The 16,563-nt window shown below is 38.7% G+C and overlaps 1 protein-coding gene across 6 annotated transcripts in view; it reads left to right on the top strand.

Annotated features, from left to right (window-relative positions):
• The window catches only part of GAB1 (GRB2 associated binding protein 1), a 97,081-nt gene extending 87,324 nt beyond the window's left edge, over positions 1–9,757 (top strand). For 2 of the 6 annotated variants that reach the window (XM_052690033.1, XM_052690031.1), the window contains 5 exons: positions 1,871–1,960; positions 4,122–4,215; positions 4,550–4,673; positions 7,485–7,607; positions 7,858–9,757. In XM_052690033.1, coding sequence (XP_052545993.1) covers positions 1,871–1,960; positions 4,122–4,215; positions 4,550–4,673; positions 7,485–7,607; positions 7,858–8,016 — 590 coding nt within the window. In that variant the 3' untranslated portion in view covers positions 8,017–9,757. Of the gene's footprint in view, positions 1–1,870; positions 1,961–4,121; positions 4,216–4,549; positions 4,674–6,776; positions 6,853–7,484; positions 7,608–7,857 lie in introns of all 6 variants that reach the window. The other 4 variants (XM_052690032.1, XM_052690035.1, XM_052690030.1 and 1 more) reach the window with 3 other exon arrangements.
• The last annotated feature ends 6,806 nt before the right edge of the window (positions 9,758–16,563 follow it).

The raw sequence follows: 16,563 nt of genomic DNA, 5'->3' as shown, positions 1-16,563 counted from the left end.
ATTATTCCATTACCCTGCTACCTCTGCTTGATTTTTCACTGCACTGATCTATGCTCACGTGTTAGTACTTTATTGACATTCTAAGTAGAGTTGTGCCTGAATTTCTTCTTAATCAGATTATGGAAGTGGAGTGGAGAGTTGATGTGAGTAGGTGACGATATTCGACATCAAATTGTTGTTAGTAGAAAATATTTGAATTTTAACTTCCAAATTTGTTTGACTGATTTGGGGACCTTGGTCTTTTTCTACAGGCAAGCTTTTATCATAGTTGTAGGTCAGGTACTCAAGAATGTCGGGTCAGCACAGAATAAACTTGGCCAACATGCTGGGTCATGCTTAGTTCTAGCCAGCAGCATTCTTGACAGTTACTGTGAGTACCACTTGTAAGCCAGGTCTTTGGTTAGCATTTGCCTGGGTGTGCTGTCTTTTTGCCAGCACTTTTAGCCACTTAAGGCAGCATCTTTTCTTGAAATGAAAAAATAATTGTGTGAAAGTCTGTTCTTTTTCTTTTCTTATTTTTAAGAAAGTTACTATGCAACAGTATTGGTAAAAAAAAAATACATTGTTTTTCCCGCAGGATCTCTCAGAAGCAGTGTGTAAATGTTCAGATATAGTACAAAACCTTTTTGTTTACTTATTATTTGATTATTCCCAATGCTTAGCGCTAACAGTAATAGGGCTCTTCACATGCAAAACCTTTCAGGCTGAGATTTGCAAAGTCCCAGTGTTCTTGCCAAATTTACTTCTTTAAAAGGCATTCTTGGTTGCTGCTGGTAGCTCAAGCCCACATTTGACTCTGTGCCAGTCCTTTCCCATATTTTTTTCGCTGTAGGGCAACTTTTGAATATAAACAGTCTTAAACTTACTTGATTTATTGTGAAGATTTACCTTTCTCATATGGCTTCTTGGTGTAACACCTGGAGATGCTTGCCTTTCCTGATATTAAACATTTTGTCGTGTAAACGTTATCGTGTATTATTGATCATATTTAAAATACGCAGCATGACTGGAACTGCTTGCAGGGTTTTAATTGGCAAACAGCTTCCTTACTGAAAGGAAAGTATCTTTTTTCCTGTGAGAAAGCTATTCAATCTAAGATGTTTTCTTGTTTTGCACTCTGTTTTGTTACTAGATTGGTCTAAAATACGGTGTTCTGTGATAGTGCAGCATAGTAGAGAACGATTAGTGCACCTGCTGCACTTGCAGATGGCCACGAGCAATTAAAAATATATATATTTAAATGACTTCACTTTCTGATAAGGCCATTTTTGGTGAAGGCTGTGTGTGCTCTGGTGTGCTCCCGAGTGCAGACTGGGAGCTCGGAGAGAAGGTCGCTCAGTTTGTGCAGTCAGGGGGGTGATTTTGGTGCAGGTTGATACGGAACTGTGAGGACTTCTCAGGTAAAGGGAGTGTGTGGTGAATAGGTAATAGTACCCAATACTGTAGTCATTTCACTGAAGAAGGACTTAATTTGTTTGGAAGTAACTTAACTCACATCTGAAAGGTAACTGTTCTCCTGTCCTGCTGGAGAATTCCTTAAGTACGTTTCTGGTGATTTTTATGTAATACAGCTTGAAAGCAACTGATGATCAGTTGCAGAATTTGTTGACGCAACTTTGGGCTTTTTTGTACAGCTTTTATGCTTGCCTCTAGCAAATTACTTGCATGCAGTATTTTATTTGTTTCAAGTGTGGTGCTTACGGCTTTAGCGTGAAACCTAGCTATAGACTGTAAAACTCTTCCTTGAGCGGCTTGCTTATGCTTGTGGCGGTAACCTTTCTGCAGGGGATTGTGCTGTTTATTTACAAAATTCCATTTTCCAATTTTAAAAAGAATATTTTATTAAGAGAGTCTTCTTTTTGCCAATTAGGTCAAAGTCCTAAAATTTTAAGACCTAAACCACATGGTTTAGAGCGAACTGATTCACAAACCATAGGTGACTTTACTACAAGAAGAAAGGGTATGTACTTTAGCACTGTATGTTTATGGAGCTTTATAAAAATAAGACAAAAACTAAAGGAACTGTTATTTTATATCTCTCCTATAGTCTTTTTACTTCTATTATAATCTAAGATCATGGGTGCATATACCTTGCTGAGCGAAAGATGTCCTGTATAGGAAAGTCAAAGCTTTCTCTTGTAAAGAGCGCATGAATGCGTTGTTTTGGCTTTAACATAGATACTAAGTCTCTTAAATTTTAGTTATTCGTATTCTGGATTTACTTTTTTCTTTCCTCAGAAATATGTATATGAAATATGAATGAAATGAATGAAATATGAATATGAAATATGTATGTGAGAAATATACTCACCTGGAAGTTGCTTGAAATATCTTTCATTAGGAAATGGTTGTGAATTCACAGTTTACTTGGGTCACTTGCTGTTGGATAAGTATTGAAGTAAGGCAAAAAACTGTTCCCGTGACCATACATTGTTGCAGAGATTTACGTATGAAACTGTATGAATATCACAATTAGTCTGGGTGTTATTTAGGCTGTTGAGTTGGCTCTTCATGTGGTCACGTGTAGTAGAGCAAATAGTAGATAACGTTAAAAATCTCACAGAAGTTTTGCTGAACAGTACCTTTGGTTATTAAAGCCCATTGCAACTGGATGAACCATTGCTTCTGTTCTCAGAGGGCTTTGCACAAGGTCCTTACTCTTTCTGCTGGAGTGGTACCTTGGCCACAGATTATACCTGCCATTTAGCTTCTGCCCTCCACAGAGGGCTGTGGCCAAACTGGTAACTATTGTCGCTCAGTCTTCAGTGTCATCTCACCTATGTAAAGTTCAGCTCTGCCACCCTGTCTCCTGCGATACCTGGCACCTTGACATAGGTGTGTTGTCGGTCCTCTTCAGAGGCTGTGGTGACAGGTCTTATATAAGCAAGTAGAAGTGGCGGAATTACTGGATCAGGCTTGATGTGCTTTGAGTAATTATGATCCTCTAATTAAAGGGGAAAACTGTTAGGGATGCTGAAGACTGATACTTAACCAGAAAATGTGAATCATGCATCCTTATGTTTGGTATGTAATATAGCTGACTCCGCGATGAACTCTATCTGAAGAGAGAGCATAACGAAAGTGTCATGAGTGCAGTTCTGTTTGTTCCTTGCAAGATGACCACACTGATTAAGCAACTGATTTCTGTCAGTTCCTCATGTGGTCTCTTAAGACAGCTTTTACTCTGCATGCCTGACATTTGATCTTGGTGAATTTGTTAACACGCCGCAAGCAGATGATTTGAGGGGTGGGTGGTGGGGCTGGATGTTACTGAAATGACACTGCATTTTGTTTATTTAAAACAGTTTTTAAGAAGGTAAAAGTTCAGATTACAAGTACGACAATAGTTTGTGTAATTTTTTTCTCTGTGAAGTCTCATGATCTTCCTTTAACATATGTATATTATTGGCTAGGAAAGGGTGAATTGTAGATATTGGAGGGAGGGATGATGTTTCTCACTAATACTCAGCTTGTGGTTCTGTTCTGAAAATAGAGCTTAAAAATGGCACTTTAGCTGTCTCTGGTGGCACCAGCATGCTGCTGCTCTGCTCTCTAGTTGATGATTCCTGAAGCAAGCCAAGCACCTTTTGGCATTGCAACTAGCTACTGGCTCATCTCTCCATTTTGCAAACTTAATCATAGTTGAATATTTTGCTCATACTTTGAGCTGTGAAACCTAATCCGTAAGGAGACTTGTGCAGTGAGGGCAGAGTTTGCATAGTAATAATAGTGCACAAGCCAATAAAAGCATATGGAGTTGGCAGTGCTTGCATTTTAAGGCTGAAACTGTCAGTCATCCCTTTCTGGGCTTATCAGTTCAGCAAGTCCCCGTGCCACGGAACTTGATGCCATTTTCAGTCTCTTTTCAAAATAGAATTACTATGTACTTGTCTATGTTGCAAAATTCTTAAATTGTGTTTTTTTTTAAGTACTGTTGTTATTCTGTAACTGGAAAGCATAAAACATAAGTTATTACGTCATAGCTTTGTGAGAATGAAAGTGTCTCTTTTTAACTAGTGTTTACTGTTTAATAAACAGTATTTCTTTTTGGCATTAGAAACTTGAAAAGCTATTAAATTTAAGTTTGCTTAAGAACGTTCTATGCTTGTGTTCTTACGTAGCAAAACCAGCTCCACTAGAAATAAAACCTTTGCCTGAATGGGAAGAATTACAAGCCCCAGTTAGGTCTCCTATCACCAGAAGCTTTGCACGAGAGTAAGTTTCCTAGCTTTTCTTCATTTGGATAGTTTCTGTTGACTGTAGCATTAATAATGTGTATATACATCTGTGTTGTATTTTCAGCCTATGTAATACAGATTGAAGTTTCCTCTGGAACTGTGTGTATGCATATGCATGCATTAAGACAAAAGTATGTCAATATTAATTCTTATTTTGTAATAATGTATGTAAAGGACTGTATATCCAAACTATGAGACGCTCTAGTAATCTTGAATGAAGATTCCAGCTCTAACGTGCTTATTTCTGTTGTTTACCAGGAGGTTTAAGATATTCAAGATGTATTGTTTGTAAAATAATTCCTGGTAATTAGCTCCTCCAGGTTTCCCATGTCTCCCAGACCGGATTCAGTTCATAGCACAACTTCCAGCAGTGACTCGCACGACAGTGAAGAGAATTATGTATCCATGAATCCAAATCAGTCCACTGAAGACCCAGTATGTAACATCTACGTCTTAACTACTCTCTTCCTGTGCAGTCCTTACTTTTAAATCATGCAAACACAAATCCTTCCACTCAACATCACCTTCATTTGTACTTCTAGATCAAAATTGGAAAAGAATAAAATTATCCCTCTGCTGCAATTGTAATTTTGATTTCACTAAGGAAGATATGAGCATAGTCATGTAGAGACTGTGGTTAGCGTATGTTTGCGCTCTGCAAAATAGATCAGCAGATTACTTATTTTTCTTTTTCGTAGAAACCGTCTTGTCTTCAGCAGATAGTTCTAGACCATGCAGCAGTTCAATATCAGGACGTGAAGGAAAATGTGCTACCATAGGTCCTCTGAGACAGGCCTAGAACCTTTATTGAAAGGACATGTGAGAAATGAGGAGGGTCCAGGGCAAGGAGAGGGGACTTTCATACGTTGCTTATTTTTCCCCTTTTGGGGAGAACTTTTTTGGATGGTGATGTCTCAAGTATTTAGCATCTATTGAAGAGCTAGGTAAGAGAAGTTACTGATATGCTGTGGATTTTTGCTTTAGTTTTCTTCAGGAGAGAGTATGAGAAAATACAAAAATTCTGAAGTGAAAGGATAGCAGTAAACCCAGGCCTAAAATGAAACACAATCCATAATACCCTTGAAACACTGGGGGAAAATCTGCACTTGTACCTCAGTTTTTAGTTCACAGTAGTTTCAGTGTGATTAATGTGTTTTTGCTGCTTGGATTTCTTAGTAGAGAATCTGTTTTTCATCTTTAAAGCCGTATCAAGCTGTGGTTTCCAAATCTTCTTTGAGGCAGAACCTGCTTACCTCTGTTTTTGTTCTTTTCGTTGCTCTGCTGCCTTATATGGCATGTGCTATCCCATTTCACTTAACCCTTGTCTCTTGGCAGTGCTGCTTGCTACCCTATTCCCTGCTGTCCCAGATACCCTCCCCGGTCTCCTCCAGTCTCCTTCTCCTCGTGCTCTGTAGCTGCCTATGGATGACACCTTTTATGACCCCCAGAGTGAGCCCCTCCTGCTGGTTTCTTTGTGGCACTTGTGACTCGGTGCGAGCCAGGAAGTCCTGGCTCGCGCTTTGCTCCATGTCTCTCTGACCTGTCATCAGCACAGGTGCGCTTCCTAGGTGAAGTGCACTTCAGCAGTGGGGAGCCAGTGGTGTAAAAACTTACCTCCTCATAGAGTACTGTGCGAGAGGCACTGGTAAGTAATCAGTCACATCCCCTTATACAGATGCAGGAGATGTCCTGTTTTGCAAAGGTTTGGAATCGCCTCCTACCCAGTAAAATTGCAGCATGGCAATTAGGAGTGGGGATTTCTGCTGATTCTTACAAGGAGTGCTAAGGTGGTGCTTTTAGTATTGCAGCTGAGACAGCCTATCATTAGTATCCTTCTGTTTGCTTGCACCATTTATTTTCCAGGGTTGTTCTACAGATTTTCTTTCATCTTCATTTAAGTGTATTTTACGTTTGATTTCTTATACCTACGTTCTACCTGTTTAGTTTGCTTGAGATAAAAAGATGTTTAATGACTAAGGCTTTTTTTTTTCGTAATTTGTGCTGGAAACCTTAACACAGATGCCGCTTTTTGTGTTAAATATGAAGAAATATATTTAGAGAATCTGGGCAACAAAAACTTGGCCTGTTGTTTGTTTGTCATTGTTACCACTTACTACGTTGGATGATACAGACGTAATGTATAACAGCATGGATTTTAAGAGCCCAGCCTGTTTAGCTCTAACCAATAAAATATTTTATTTCCTAGAGAATCTGAGTGTTTCCAGGTATCCCAAGCCCTTTGTTTTAAAATATGCATAGACTATTCAGAATTTTTTTTTTTTAATTATTTTTATTTTTATTTTTTTTTCTTCAGCTATATCTTAGTGAGAACTCCATACTTTTAAAATCCTTTTCTGTCATCAGCATTGAATCATCACTTGGACATGTTGCACTTCTGTTTTATTTAATAAAATCAGCAGTGTTCTGCTCTCTCCTTCAAGTTGCTGTCAGCCTTACCCTTCTGTCTGTCCTTCTGCCTTCCTCTTCATTTTTTGCTGACTGCTGCCCTCTGTCTTCCTTTTTTTCTTTATCTTTTAGAGAAGAGTCCTTCTATTGTACTGTTCCTATAACACCTGTTAAGAGGGAGGGATCAGGCTGGGAGAGGACAGAGGAGGTGAGGTTGTAAAAGTCTGGGCTAATTGAAATGTAGGTATATGCAATACGACTTCAGTTTAGGCAGTCCTGCACAAATTATCCAAAGTGATAATCTTTTAGTTTTATTAACTTGAATAATACCTTTTGGTTTTAAGTTTAATTACAATAGCTTTCATTGAAATTGAAAAGTTGTGTTTGAAGCTTTGCTACTGTGAAAGGCTGAAATTCTTCTAAGATACCTAATAGCAATTTTAAGTTTTTCTTTTTTTTAATTGTAGTTAAGAAATGTTAAACTTGAGATGTGAAACACCAAAGCAATTCTTTATTACCTCATGGTATGAAAGGGGTATTAGGTGGAAGGTACAGATTGATTTGGTGACAATCTTAACTTTGGGGGGGCGGCTTTTGGTTTCCTTCCGTCCACTCCCTTTGGCTTTTGATTTTGTCCCAAGCTGAAGATTGTTTCATTTTTGTTTAATTTGACTCTATCTACTTGTTGCATAACGTCAACAAAACTTGCATGGCTTATCTGGTCGTAAAATCTCAGTTCTTTAACCTTCAGTGTTTTGACAGTTAATAATAAGCATATTTGACAGTTTGGGTTGTTACTGTGTACATTCGCAGCTGAAGTTCTTTATGTTACAATTTCAGAATTTGTTCGGTAGCAACAGTCTTGATGGAGGAAGCAGCCCCATGGTAAAACCTAAAGGAGATAAGCAAGTAGAATATCTAGATCTGGACCTAGATTCAGGAAAATCTACCCCGCCTCGTAAGGTAAGCACGTCCTGACTTTTCGAATGATCGGCACAAACAGCTTGGGATTTCCTTACAAGTAGCTGCTGGGAAAGAGCCTCCAGCCGTATCACCCCATGCAGTTTGTCCTCAGGTCAATCAGAGGGGCTCTGTCACACTCTCCAGAGAAACCTGTGCTTGTTCTTTATTTGCTTGGGATATGTACTTAATTTTCTAATGAATAAATTATTAGTTTAACTTATTTTTTTCATTCTCTCTTGCCTTTATCCAGAAGAAGAGCAGCGGTTCAGGCAGCAGTGTGGCAGATGAAAGAGTTGATTATGTTGTAGTTGACCAGCAGAAAACGCTTGCACTGAAGAGCACGCGAGAGGCATGGACTGATGGGCGACAGTCTACAGAATCAGAAACACCCACAAAAAGTGTGAAGTGAAAACACTGCTTATTCTTCAAAGAACGGAAAGGAATGAATTTTGAAGATTTAAAGAACCATAATGGCCCTGTTGCTTGACTGTACGGTATTCACTGGTGTGTGAATAGGTTTTTGACCGAGTAGGACGGAAGCCAAAGGACGCTTCATAAGCATCAGAGGAGTTTAAGATCATAAATTGGCTATGTGGTCTCTGGAAAATTTGCAACCTGTAAATAACGTGTAAAATAGTACCACTTTGCTTTCAGAAAACCTCTCGTTCTGTAGTTAACACGTTTGTAGTATTACCATGTTTATGCACTTTTTCAGTTACAATGTTGGTTCAGGTATTCCCAGTTAGTGTACCTTAATGCCTAATTCATTTGCAGAATTTTTTTCCTTACACTACTATTCTTTACAATTCTAGGTTAATTAAGCTACGTGTAGATATGGAAATGAATATTTGAACTTCATTTTAACAACTTAAAATCAATTTTTTGCAGAAATGCTTTCACAATAGAATAATCTACTTGAAGTGTCAAGAGGTAACCGTTAGTTACGTACTTGTTTATATTTAATACATGCAAAAGATTATTTGGAAGTCTGCAGGTTACCTTCCTAACAAAAATTGCTGTGATTTAATAATAATGACCTATACTGGGTTTAGACCTACAATACTGGCTTATATGTTAGTTGTTAGCGGTGGAACTTCTATTGTATTTTATTAATGACAGTGTTCTGTGTTTGATAGGTGAAGATTCTGCAGGGTGGGATCTCACACTTTTTAAGACTGAGTAATTAAATATCAAGTAAGCCTGCAAACCACTGATGGCATGCAGTAATATTGTGATCTCACACTTATTAACAAGAAATAACCTTTATATTATTTACAGAAGGTAGAGTATATAAATCAGGTACGTACCAAGCACTATTGTGCTAACACACTGATCAGGTTTAGACAGTGAGCTTTAGTTTTGTACTGTTTAGAAGTTCTAATGTCAGTTTTCAGTTCAAGATTAACGGGACAGTTTGACATTCACTGTTTATAGTACTAGCAAAATACTGTGATTTTGAATTAGACATTAATTCAAATGGAAATACTATGTTTCGACACCGTAGTGCCCTTCTTACGATCTGTATTTTACTTTAATCTCCTGCTTGGCCTTATATTTAAATCCCTATGCAACTGATATTTTATATCTCTGTTTTAAAAATTAGATCATGTACTTAAATGATCCCCTCGTAAACCACTCGTTCCTCTTTCCTGGTACAGGATTTTAAGCTCTGTATACTGTGATCCCTTATTTTACTATGACAGTTCCAAATAATAATCTGCCTTGATTTAGAAACAATTTTTTTGATATATGGAAGAAAATAGAGCTCTTTAAATACGTGAACAGGATAGATTTAGATAGAAAACTTACTAACGCTTTTATTTTTTCCTACAACTGCCCTTGAGTAAGCTATCGGTTTTGTTTCACCCCCATCCCCCCCATTGTTTTATTTTGTCCAGGTCACTTAAAATTTGAGTATGCAGCTGTTTTGTTTTCTGACATGTTGGCCTTAGTACTGTGCCTAATCCACCGTTCGTTGGTTCTCTCCCCTCGCAACCACAATCTACCATACGTAAATTATGTTATTTTTAACGAAGGTTCTTTTAAAATTAGTAATATTTTGATGCTTTGAATGTTCATTAAAAAAAAAAAAAAAGCTAAAAAATGGATTTTGAGGTGAATTTTAAATAAATCAAGTTGTTCAGTTTCGATGTGTAAGCTCTGTCCTGTTAAACAGCAGTTGGGTATTAATGTGTTTGTAAAAGTGCCTAGATTTCAACTGCTTACTTTCTGAAATTGTACATTACGTAGCTGTCAAAACAAAAAACGTTGAATTAATTTTCAAAGCAAATCTCTGCTTTCAAACCCTGCTGCAAGCAACTAAATTAATCGGAGTCCCAGCCTCCTGGGAGCTGGGAAAAGCCATGTGAGCCAGGGGACCTTGAAAGCTTGATCGGAAGCGTATCAGATCCTGAAGGACTCTGGAGGTGAAACTCAACTCTGCTTTGAAGTTACTATTACTGCATAATAAACTGCTCCTCACTGCTGCGATGGCTGACGCACTCACAGATACATCAAATACTTGGAACGCTTAATGTGAAGGTAATTTTGGTTTAGGATGCTGGTTTTAAGCGTTTTATTGGTACAGTCATAGCAGAGCGCTTCCACCGAGCTGCCTCTAATTTGCTAACAGAAGTGATGAGATAATCACTGCTCTGGTTTATCAGCCATAGTTGTTTTGATGCTTACTGTTAAGGGAAAGAGTCATACAGTGTGGTCCAGCACTTCCACAGAATCTTAGAATCCTCTTTCAACCTTGTTTCTTTTGTCTCTCCATAGACACTTAGATTAGGGGAAGAGATTTTGGAAGGGGTGCTAATTGTTTTCTTATTCATAACCCACCCGTCCTTGAAACATCTACTGGCTCTGTGCGTGTATTTATTTATTACTTAATAACTCTGTGGGTTGTTATAATGGAACACTGACTGACACTTGTATTTAGGTATCAGTAGTATTTTTTCAGGTGTCCTGAGCATCTCTGATATTGAAGTATAAATGCCTCATAGAAAGTTTCCTAGACTGGCATCTCTTACTGAACAATTGTTACAAGGCAGTTTTGTTCTGTTTTATGACATCAGTACTTGTTTTACAGGTTCTGCTTATTCTTTCTTCATTTGAAATTTGACAGCATTCAGAGTGTCAATTACGAATTACACTCTACTATTTTTATACCATTTTCCTTCTTTTTCTTAATGAAAATAATAGCTTCCAACGTGTAGTGTAATGCTATGTAAGTAACAGGCTAAAAGTTATCTTTGGTTTCATTAAATTTCTAAGCTGTTTTCTCCCCTTGTTTCCAGTAATAAGTTGCCTACTTTCATTTAGTCCAAAGAAACAGAGACATGCTAACTCTTGACGACATGTCACGTTTTCACCTTAAAAGCTAGAATGGGACTTTGCGCTTCAGGTTTGACAGAGCTCTAGGATTTTCAAAGGGTGTGAATATTAAATTGAGAATGTAAGTTATAAAATTAAAAGTGGTAGAAGGAGAATTAGACTTAGCCGTAACTTCCAGTTATTAATTGTGTGAGGATGCTCTACTAACGAGTGGATGCTGGTTGAAGCTCCAGTAGAAAGCAGTGAAGGTGCAGCTTGTCAGAGTTGTCAAGTGTTCCTCTTCAAACAGGCAGGAGGTTCTGTCTTGTTTCTCTAAAACAGGGTTATCTTATAGTGTGGGTGTAGTTTTCACTGCTGTGCGTCCATTTAAAATGAGCAAATTTAAACTGCAAATACGCATCTGGATCTTGCTCGTATCAAAAGAAAACGTTAGCGCCTCATGCGGTAAGATAGACTCCTAAAGATGCCTTGCTGTATCATCTCAACCATTGCTTTCTCATAAAGGCTACTGGCTACGCTTCTACACAATGTGACTTAATTGCTCTTAAAGTGCTGATGCAGATACATAGTCATGTTCTCCCAGAAATGTGCAAAGTGATGTTGGAAAAGATAGAAACATGAACGTGACCATTAGTCTTTTTTTACTTGAGATTTTTGTTTATGTATTAAAAAGAAGACGATTCACTTACGTGTGGCAGTTGTGATATAGTGACACACACAGGTTTTGCAGGCAATTACAGTCTTGCAGTGTTACGTATCATTTGAAATGCATTGCTACATACAGCTAAATGGGGACTGATGGGCAGCTCTGTATCTTTCCCATTGTACCGAGAGCTGAACAAGATCTTGACTGCAAACAAATTTAAGCTTAGTACTGTTTGTAATGACTAGCTGTGAGCAAACCTTCCTCAAAAGCATTATGACTATGGGCTGTGGATGAGCCAGAGACCAAGCTGTGAGGTTTTTGTTAAGCTTCCGTTTTAACTAAACAAGTGGCCAGATATGCTTGGATGTATTCCTGTTTGGTGAGGTACAGAGTGGGACAAAAAAAAAGGTTGCTTATGAACAGTGTCATTGCCCTTGAGAGCTTCCCAGTGTATGCTTAAGTTCTGACATCTTTGGTATGAATGTTCAGTAACAAAAGTGGGAGAAGAGCAAGTACTTGCTGCATGACTAGGTGAGAGGCTTGACATATTACTAAACAGCTAGAACGTTCTGATGCCAGTGGATCTCATTGAACATCTTCGTTAAGAAATCCTTTGTTTTGGAGGATTTAAAAAGGTTGTATGCTTGTTTTCACTTGTTTAGAAGAAACAATTTGTAGGGGAGCTGTTAGGTCGCAGCTTGAACTGATGATTGAGCAGCTGGTAAAGGGCTGTGGCTGGTCCAGGGAACACAGGCAAATTGTTTGCACCTGTGCTCCCCATGCGTCCAAAGGACGTAAACTCAGGTGCAGCTTCTCTGCTCATCTATGGGCCTGCCACTGAAGGGAAAGCGTAGTTCTGACCTAGGCTGCTTCCTGAGAAGGAGTACCATACAGCCAGAGAGCCCCTTCCCATTTGGGAGACTTCCATCCTTTGTGCATATGACTATTGGCCTACCTGCAAATAATTAAGCTGGTATTGCCAAGAACCTGCCAGAAGCAATTTCACTTCTTGTTAAGCGGGACACAAGTTACCTGAAGTGTACAGTTGAGTAACCTGCAGTGTCTGTGCATAACGTCAGAAACGCTGAGCATTTTGGTGAAATGGACTATGAAAGTATCTCATCATGATGCTAAACTTAGTGAGATGAGAAATATTTTTTTGCTGTTACTAAACCACAAGTCATGGGGCAATGCCTTTACGTCTGTTTTAAAAACGAGAAGTAAAAAACGTACTAATTTGGAAATATTTTAGCCAGATGTGTCCAAAGATCTTGCATACAAGAAATCCCATGGTTTCAGAACCTAGAATACAAAATAATTAAAATGGAAACCCTGAAAGCTTTCTTTCAGTTATTTCAAAGAAAAAGAAAGTCTGTATAAATAATCTTGGTACGTGTTTGAAGATTCTTACAGGCTTTGTTGCTAAGCCTTTTCCCAGTAAGTTGGATCTGCAGTGAAACCAGAAGAAAATGCCTATCGCATCAGTTTCTAGAAATGCTCGTAAGAATTTGGCTGCTGCTATCATAAGATTTTATTGAATGCTGCTCGAGCTTCTTCTCAGCTGCAGCTGCTGGGTACTAGTATGTAGATGGGACTTGCCCAGGTGTACCCATCCAGGTGGCCTGATTGTGTGCTAGGAGGTGGCATGGAAATCCAGTCTTGTGGAGATATTTAAAAGGTGCAATGAGAAGCAGAACCGTTCTTAGCATTACTCTGACGATTGACTGAGAACTTTTGAGTATGAAATAAAACATCTTTGGTGGAGGAGATAAAATCCAAAATGCTCACGGTAGGATGACTTAGTATTTTATTCAGGTTTAGCTGTTTCCCTTTAATTGTAGGAGAGTTGAGCTGTTCCTAGACTAGCTGTAACCAGCTAGCGAGTAGCTATATAACCTAGCAGTGCAGAGTCCAGCATGTGCGTGAGGAACACCACTTTTAAGAATGCTTCAAGTAGAGCACCAATTTCTACTTAAAAATCCAGTTTACAGAAAGCAGGTTGCTTCGTGGGTCATTGTTAGCAAATGTGGAAAAATGTAACTGAGCAGCTGAAAGTTGCCTTTACTATTTTTGGACAGAATAGGAGGAGGAGTAGAATTGGTGCCTTATTTATTATCAATTTCTACTAGATTTTAAATAAGAGACAGTCAGAGACAGTCCCTGAAGATAGCATAAAAATACACAGAAAGTAATCTCTAGTAATCTCTACTTGGTTTTGTACAGTTGCGCAGTGAATTTGCACACACTATGCAAGTTAATTGCAATCATTTTAGTATTTTCTTCCCTTGCCTGTGAGTGGTAAAAGATACTGGCTGGGAAGTTGCAGAGATGCATCAGACTGGCCTGTTGGAGTACCTCAGTGTGTGTCTGGAGTTAATTGCACCCAAATGGTGATTGAAGCCTTTGCTGAGGTTGTTTTCATAGTAATACATGTACATATATATTTATTGCTGTGTATTACTTATAACAATAATACTTACACATATATGTCATACTTTGCTTGGAAAAATAGTTGTAGTTAAGCCAGAATAATAAAACAAATGGTGTGCAGTTGTGCTCCATAATCTCTAGATAGGCCTGGCGCAACGTGTTGAGAAGTTATTGAGTGTAATAGGATTGCAAGTTCCCAAGCACATAAATCCACTGATCATTTGAGGAGCAGGCTGTCGTAGTCAGGCAATGAAGCATTCACCGGTAAAGCAAGTACAAGTTCCAAGCATTTTCTGAAAACAGTCGTACTTAGATTGAGGTATGTAAGTACAAGTTTAGGAATTAAGTACTTAAAACACACTTTTTAACTCCTATTTTTTGCTGCATAATATATTCAGGATTCATCGCTTCTTTGTTACTGTTAGTTCTGCTTGCTTGTATGCTTCACGTGAAGCACTTAACTTTTAAAGGCTTTCTAAAAAAGAAGAAGATTAAGCAGAAGGGTGGGTCAAAATTGGGATTTAGTCTCTCATCGATCTCGCAGTGACCTTCTTTTTGTTGGTATGCTGTAGAGAGCAGCTACTCGTAGTTCCAGTACTCAGATTAGAAGTGAGAAGTTTTGTGACCGGTGCGAGAGGGGCACCAACAATTTTTGGAAGTAAGGAGGCTGAAAACTGCATAGGTTCTTGGAGGTGTTTGGTGGGTAGTGGTTCTGCTTCACTTGTTGGAAAAGGAAAAAAGCGTAGCATTGGGATGCAAGTACAGTGGATCCACAGCATCTTATAATGCATCAAATTGTCCATCCCCGGGTTTTTCTACTGGTATCTGTGGTTGATTTGCATCTGTGTAGAGTATTCTTACATTTTGGCCTACTGAAAAGAGAGTGATCTTTTCTTTAAACTATGAGACCGACTATAAGGATCCGAAAATGTTCCTTTCTACCTTTTCTTTAGCCAGCCATCTGAGCTGACCTGGGATTCGGTCCCCTCAGAAGACTTGGGCAAGAAACAGAATACAGGCTGATGGATGGTCGGGTCTAGTCTTGAAACATTTTAATGCAAGCTTATTACAGACCTAGTTTTGTGATAATGTGACTAGCCATGTGGATTCATTAGGATTTTAGTTCTGGTGGTTTTTTTGGTCAGGGTATACTTGCATAAATGCAGAATGTACTTTCACAAAAGCTTAGGGATGAGTTTCCAGTTGATATTTCTAACATCTACCTTGAGGCTTTTATTTAGTAAGTGCTTTGCGTAAAAAGACGGAAACATTGAACTAAGCAAACAGGACTGTTCTTTATATGGAATTAACGCCTCTTATTTAAAATAAAAAAAAAGGATGGAGTACCCAGAGAACACAACACCAGTGCACCTTTGCACCTTAGAAAAAACAAAAAATCCAAGCATCAGAACGTGAGAATGTTTTCATTTCATATCTCAGATTAGCTGCAGTTGTACGACCTTCTGTTTCCTTCAGAAGGTATCACTTCTAAATAGCATCAATTGTGCTGGCTGCGGCCTTCTGCTCGGAGCTGCTGAAATAACTTGGCCCAGCCTACTCCCATTTGGAGTTCATTGGCTAGAATTGTGTCTGTTTTAGTCATGTATTTATGTCAGACTGTCATTTTTGCTAGGTCTTTTCTTTTTCCCTGCTTTGTAATGAATTGAGAACTTGGTGTTACTGTTGCCTGTGTGCTTTGTTCTTTGAAGTTTTACTTTGATTTTTCATGTCTTTCTGACAAGACTTCTCCCCAGAATCTTCAATTCCAGGAGGTTTTCTCTGTCTCTGCCAGCGAGCAGACTGGGCATGCACTGGAAACTGGGAGGAGGCAGAACCCAAAATGGCAAAAGGATATTCCATACCATGTGGTACCATGTTTATAAGTAAAATGTGGGGCAGGTTGGTCAAGGGGCTTGCCATTGCTGGGCACTGGCCAGCTACTGGTGAGCAGCTGTGTTGTTCATCACTTTAATTCTTGCTTACTAAACTGTGTCTATCTCAACACGCAAGTTCTTGCGCTTTTCCCAGTTCTCTCCCCTGTCTTGCAGTGGGGAAGAGGTGAGTAAATGGCTGCACTGTGTTTATCTCCCTGCCGGCTTAAACCACAATAGTAACTTTCTTTTGCTTCACAGTACGATTCACTTCACTTGGAAATAGTTTGTCCAAAAACTGCATCTAAGAGTTGACTCCTAATGTTATTGTACTGTTGCCGTGATACAGGGTCCATGGCAACTTCAGGAGAGTTATGCTGAATAATGAATTAGGGGTGAATTAGTGCTACAGTTAGAAGTTACACTGAGAAGTAAATTGTATTCAGAAGCCTTTGGGTCTATCGTGTGTTTTTACAGGTCTCCTATTAGGGTTATCAAGGAATACTCCTATGATGTTCCAAGTTCTGTACAGCTGCAAGACCAATTTTATTTCCTGTCTCTACAGAGAGGTTTTGGCTGGAATGTTTTTTAACAATGCTTGACCGTATCTGAATGAAAGATTTGGGGCTGACACTTCCTTGAATCTTAGCTTTGAAGCAAAGATTCTTCTCTA

The sequence above is a fragment of the Tympanuchus pallidicinctus genome, unplaced genomic scaffold (genome assembly GCF_026119805.1).
Source record: "Tympanuchus pallidicinctus isolate F22 unplaced genomic scaffold, pur_lepc_1.0 scaffold26, whole genome shotgun sequence".
Lineage (NCBI taxonomy): Eukaryota > Metazoa > Chordata > Aves > Galliformes > Phasianidae > Tympanuchus > Tympanuchus pallidicinctus.
The sequence above is the reverse complement of the archived record's forward strand: the minus strand, read 5'-3'. Positions and strand labels throughout refer to the sequence as shown.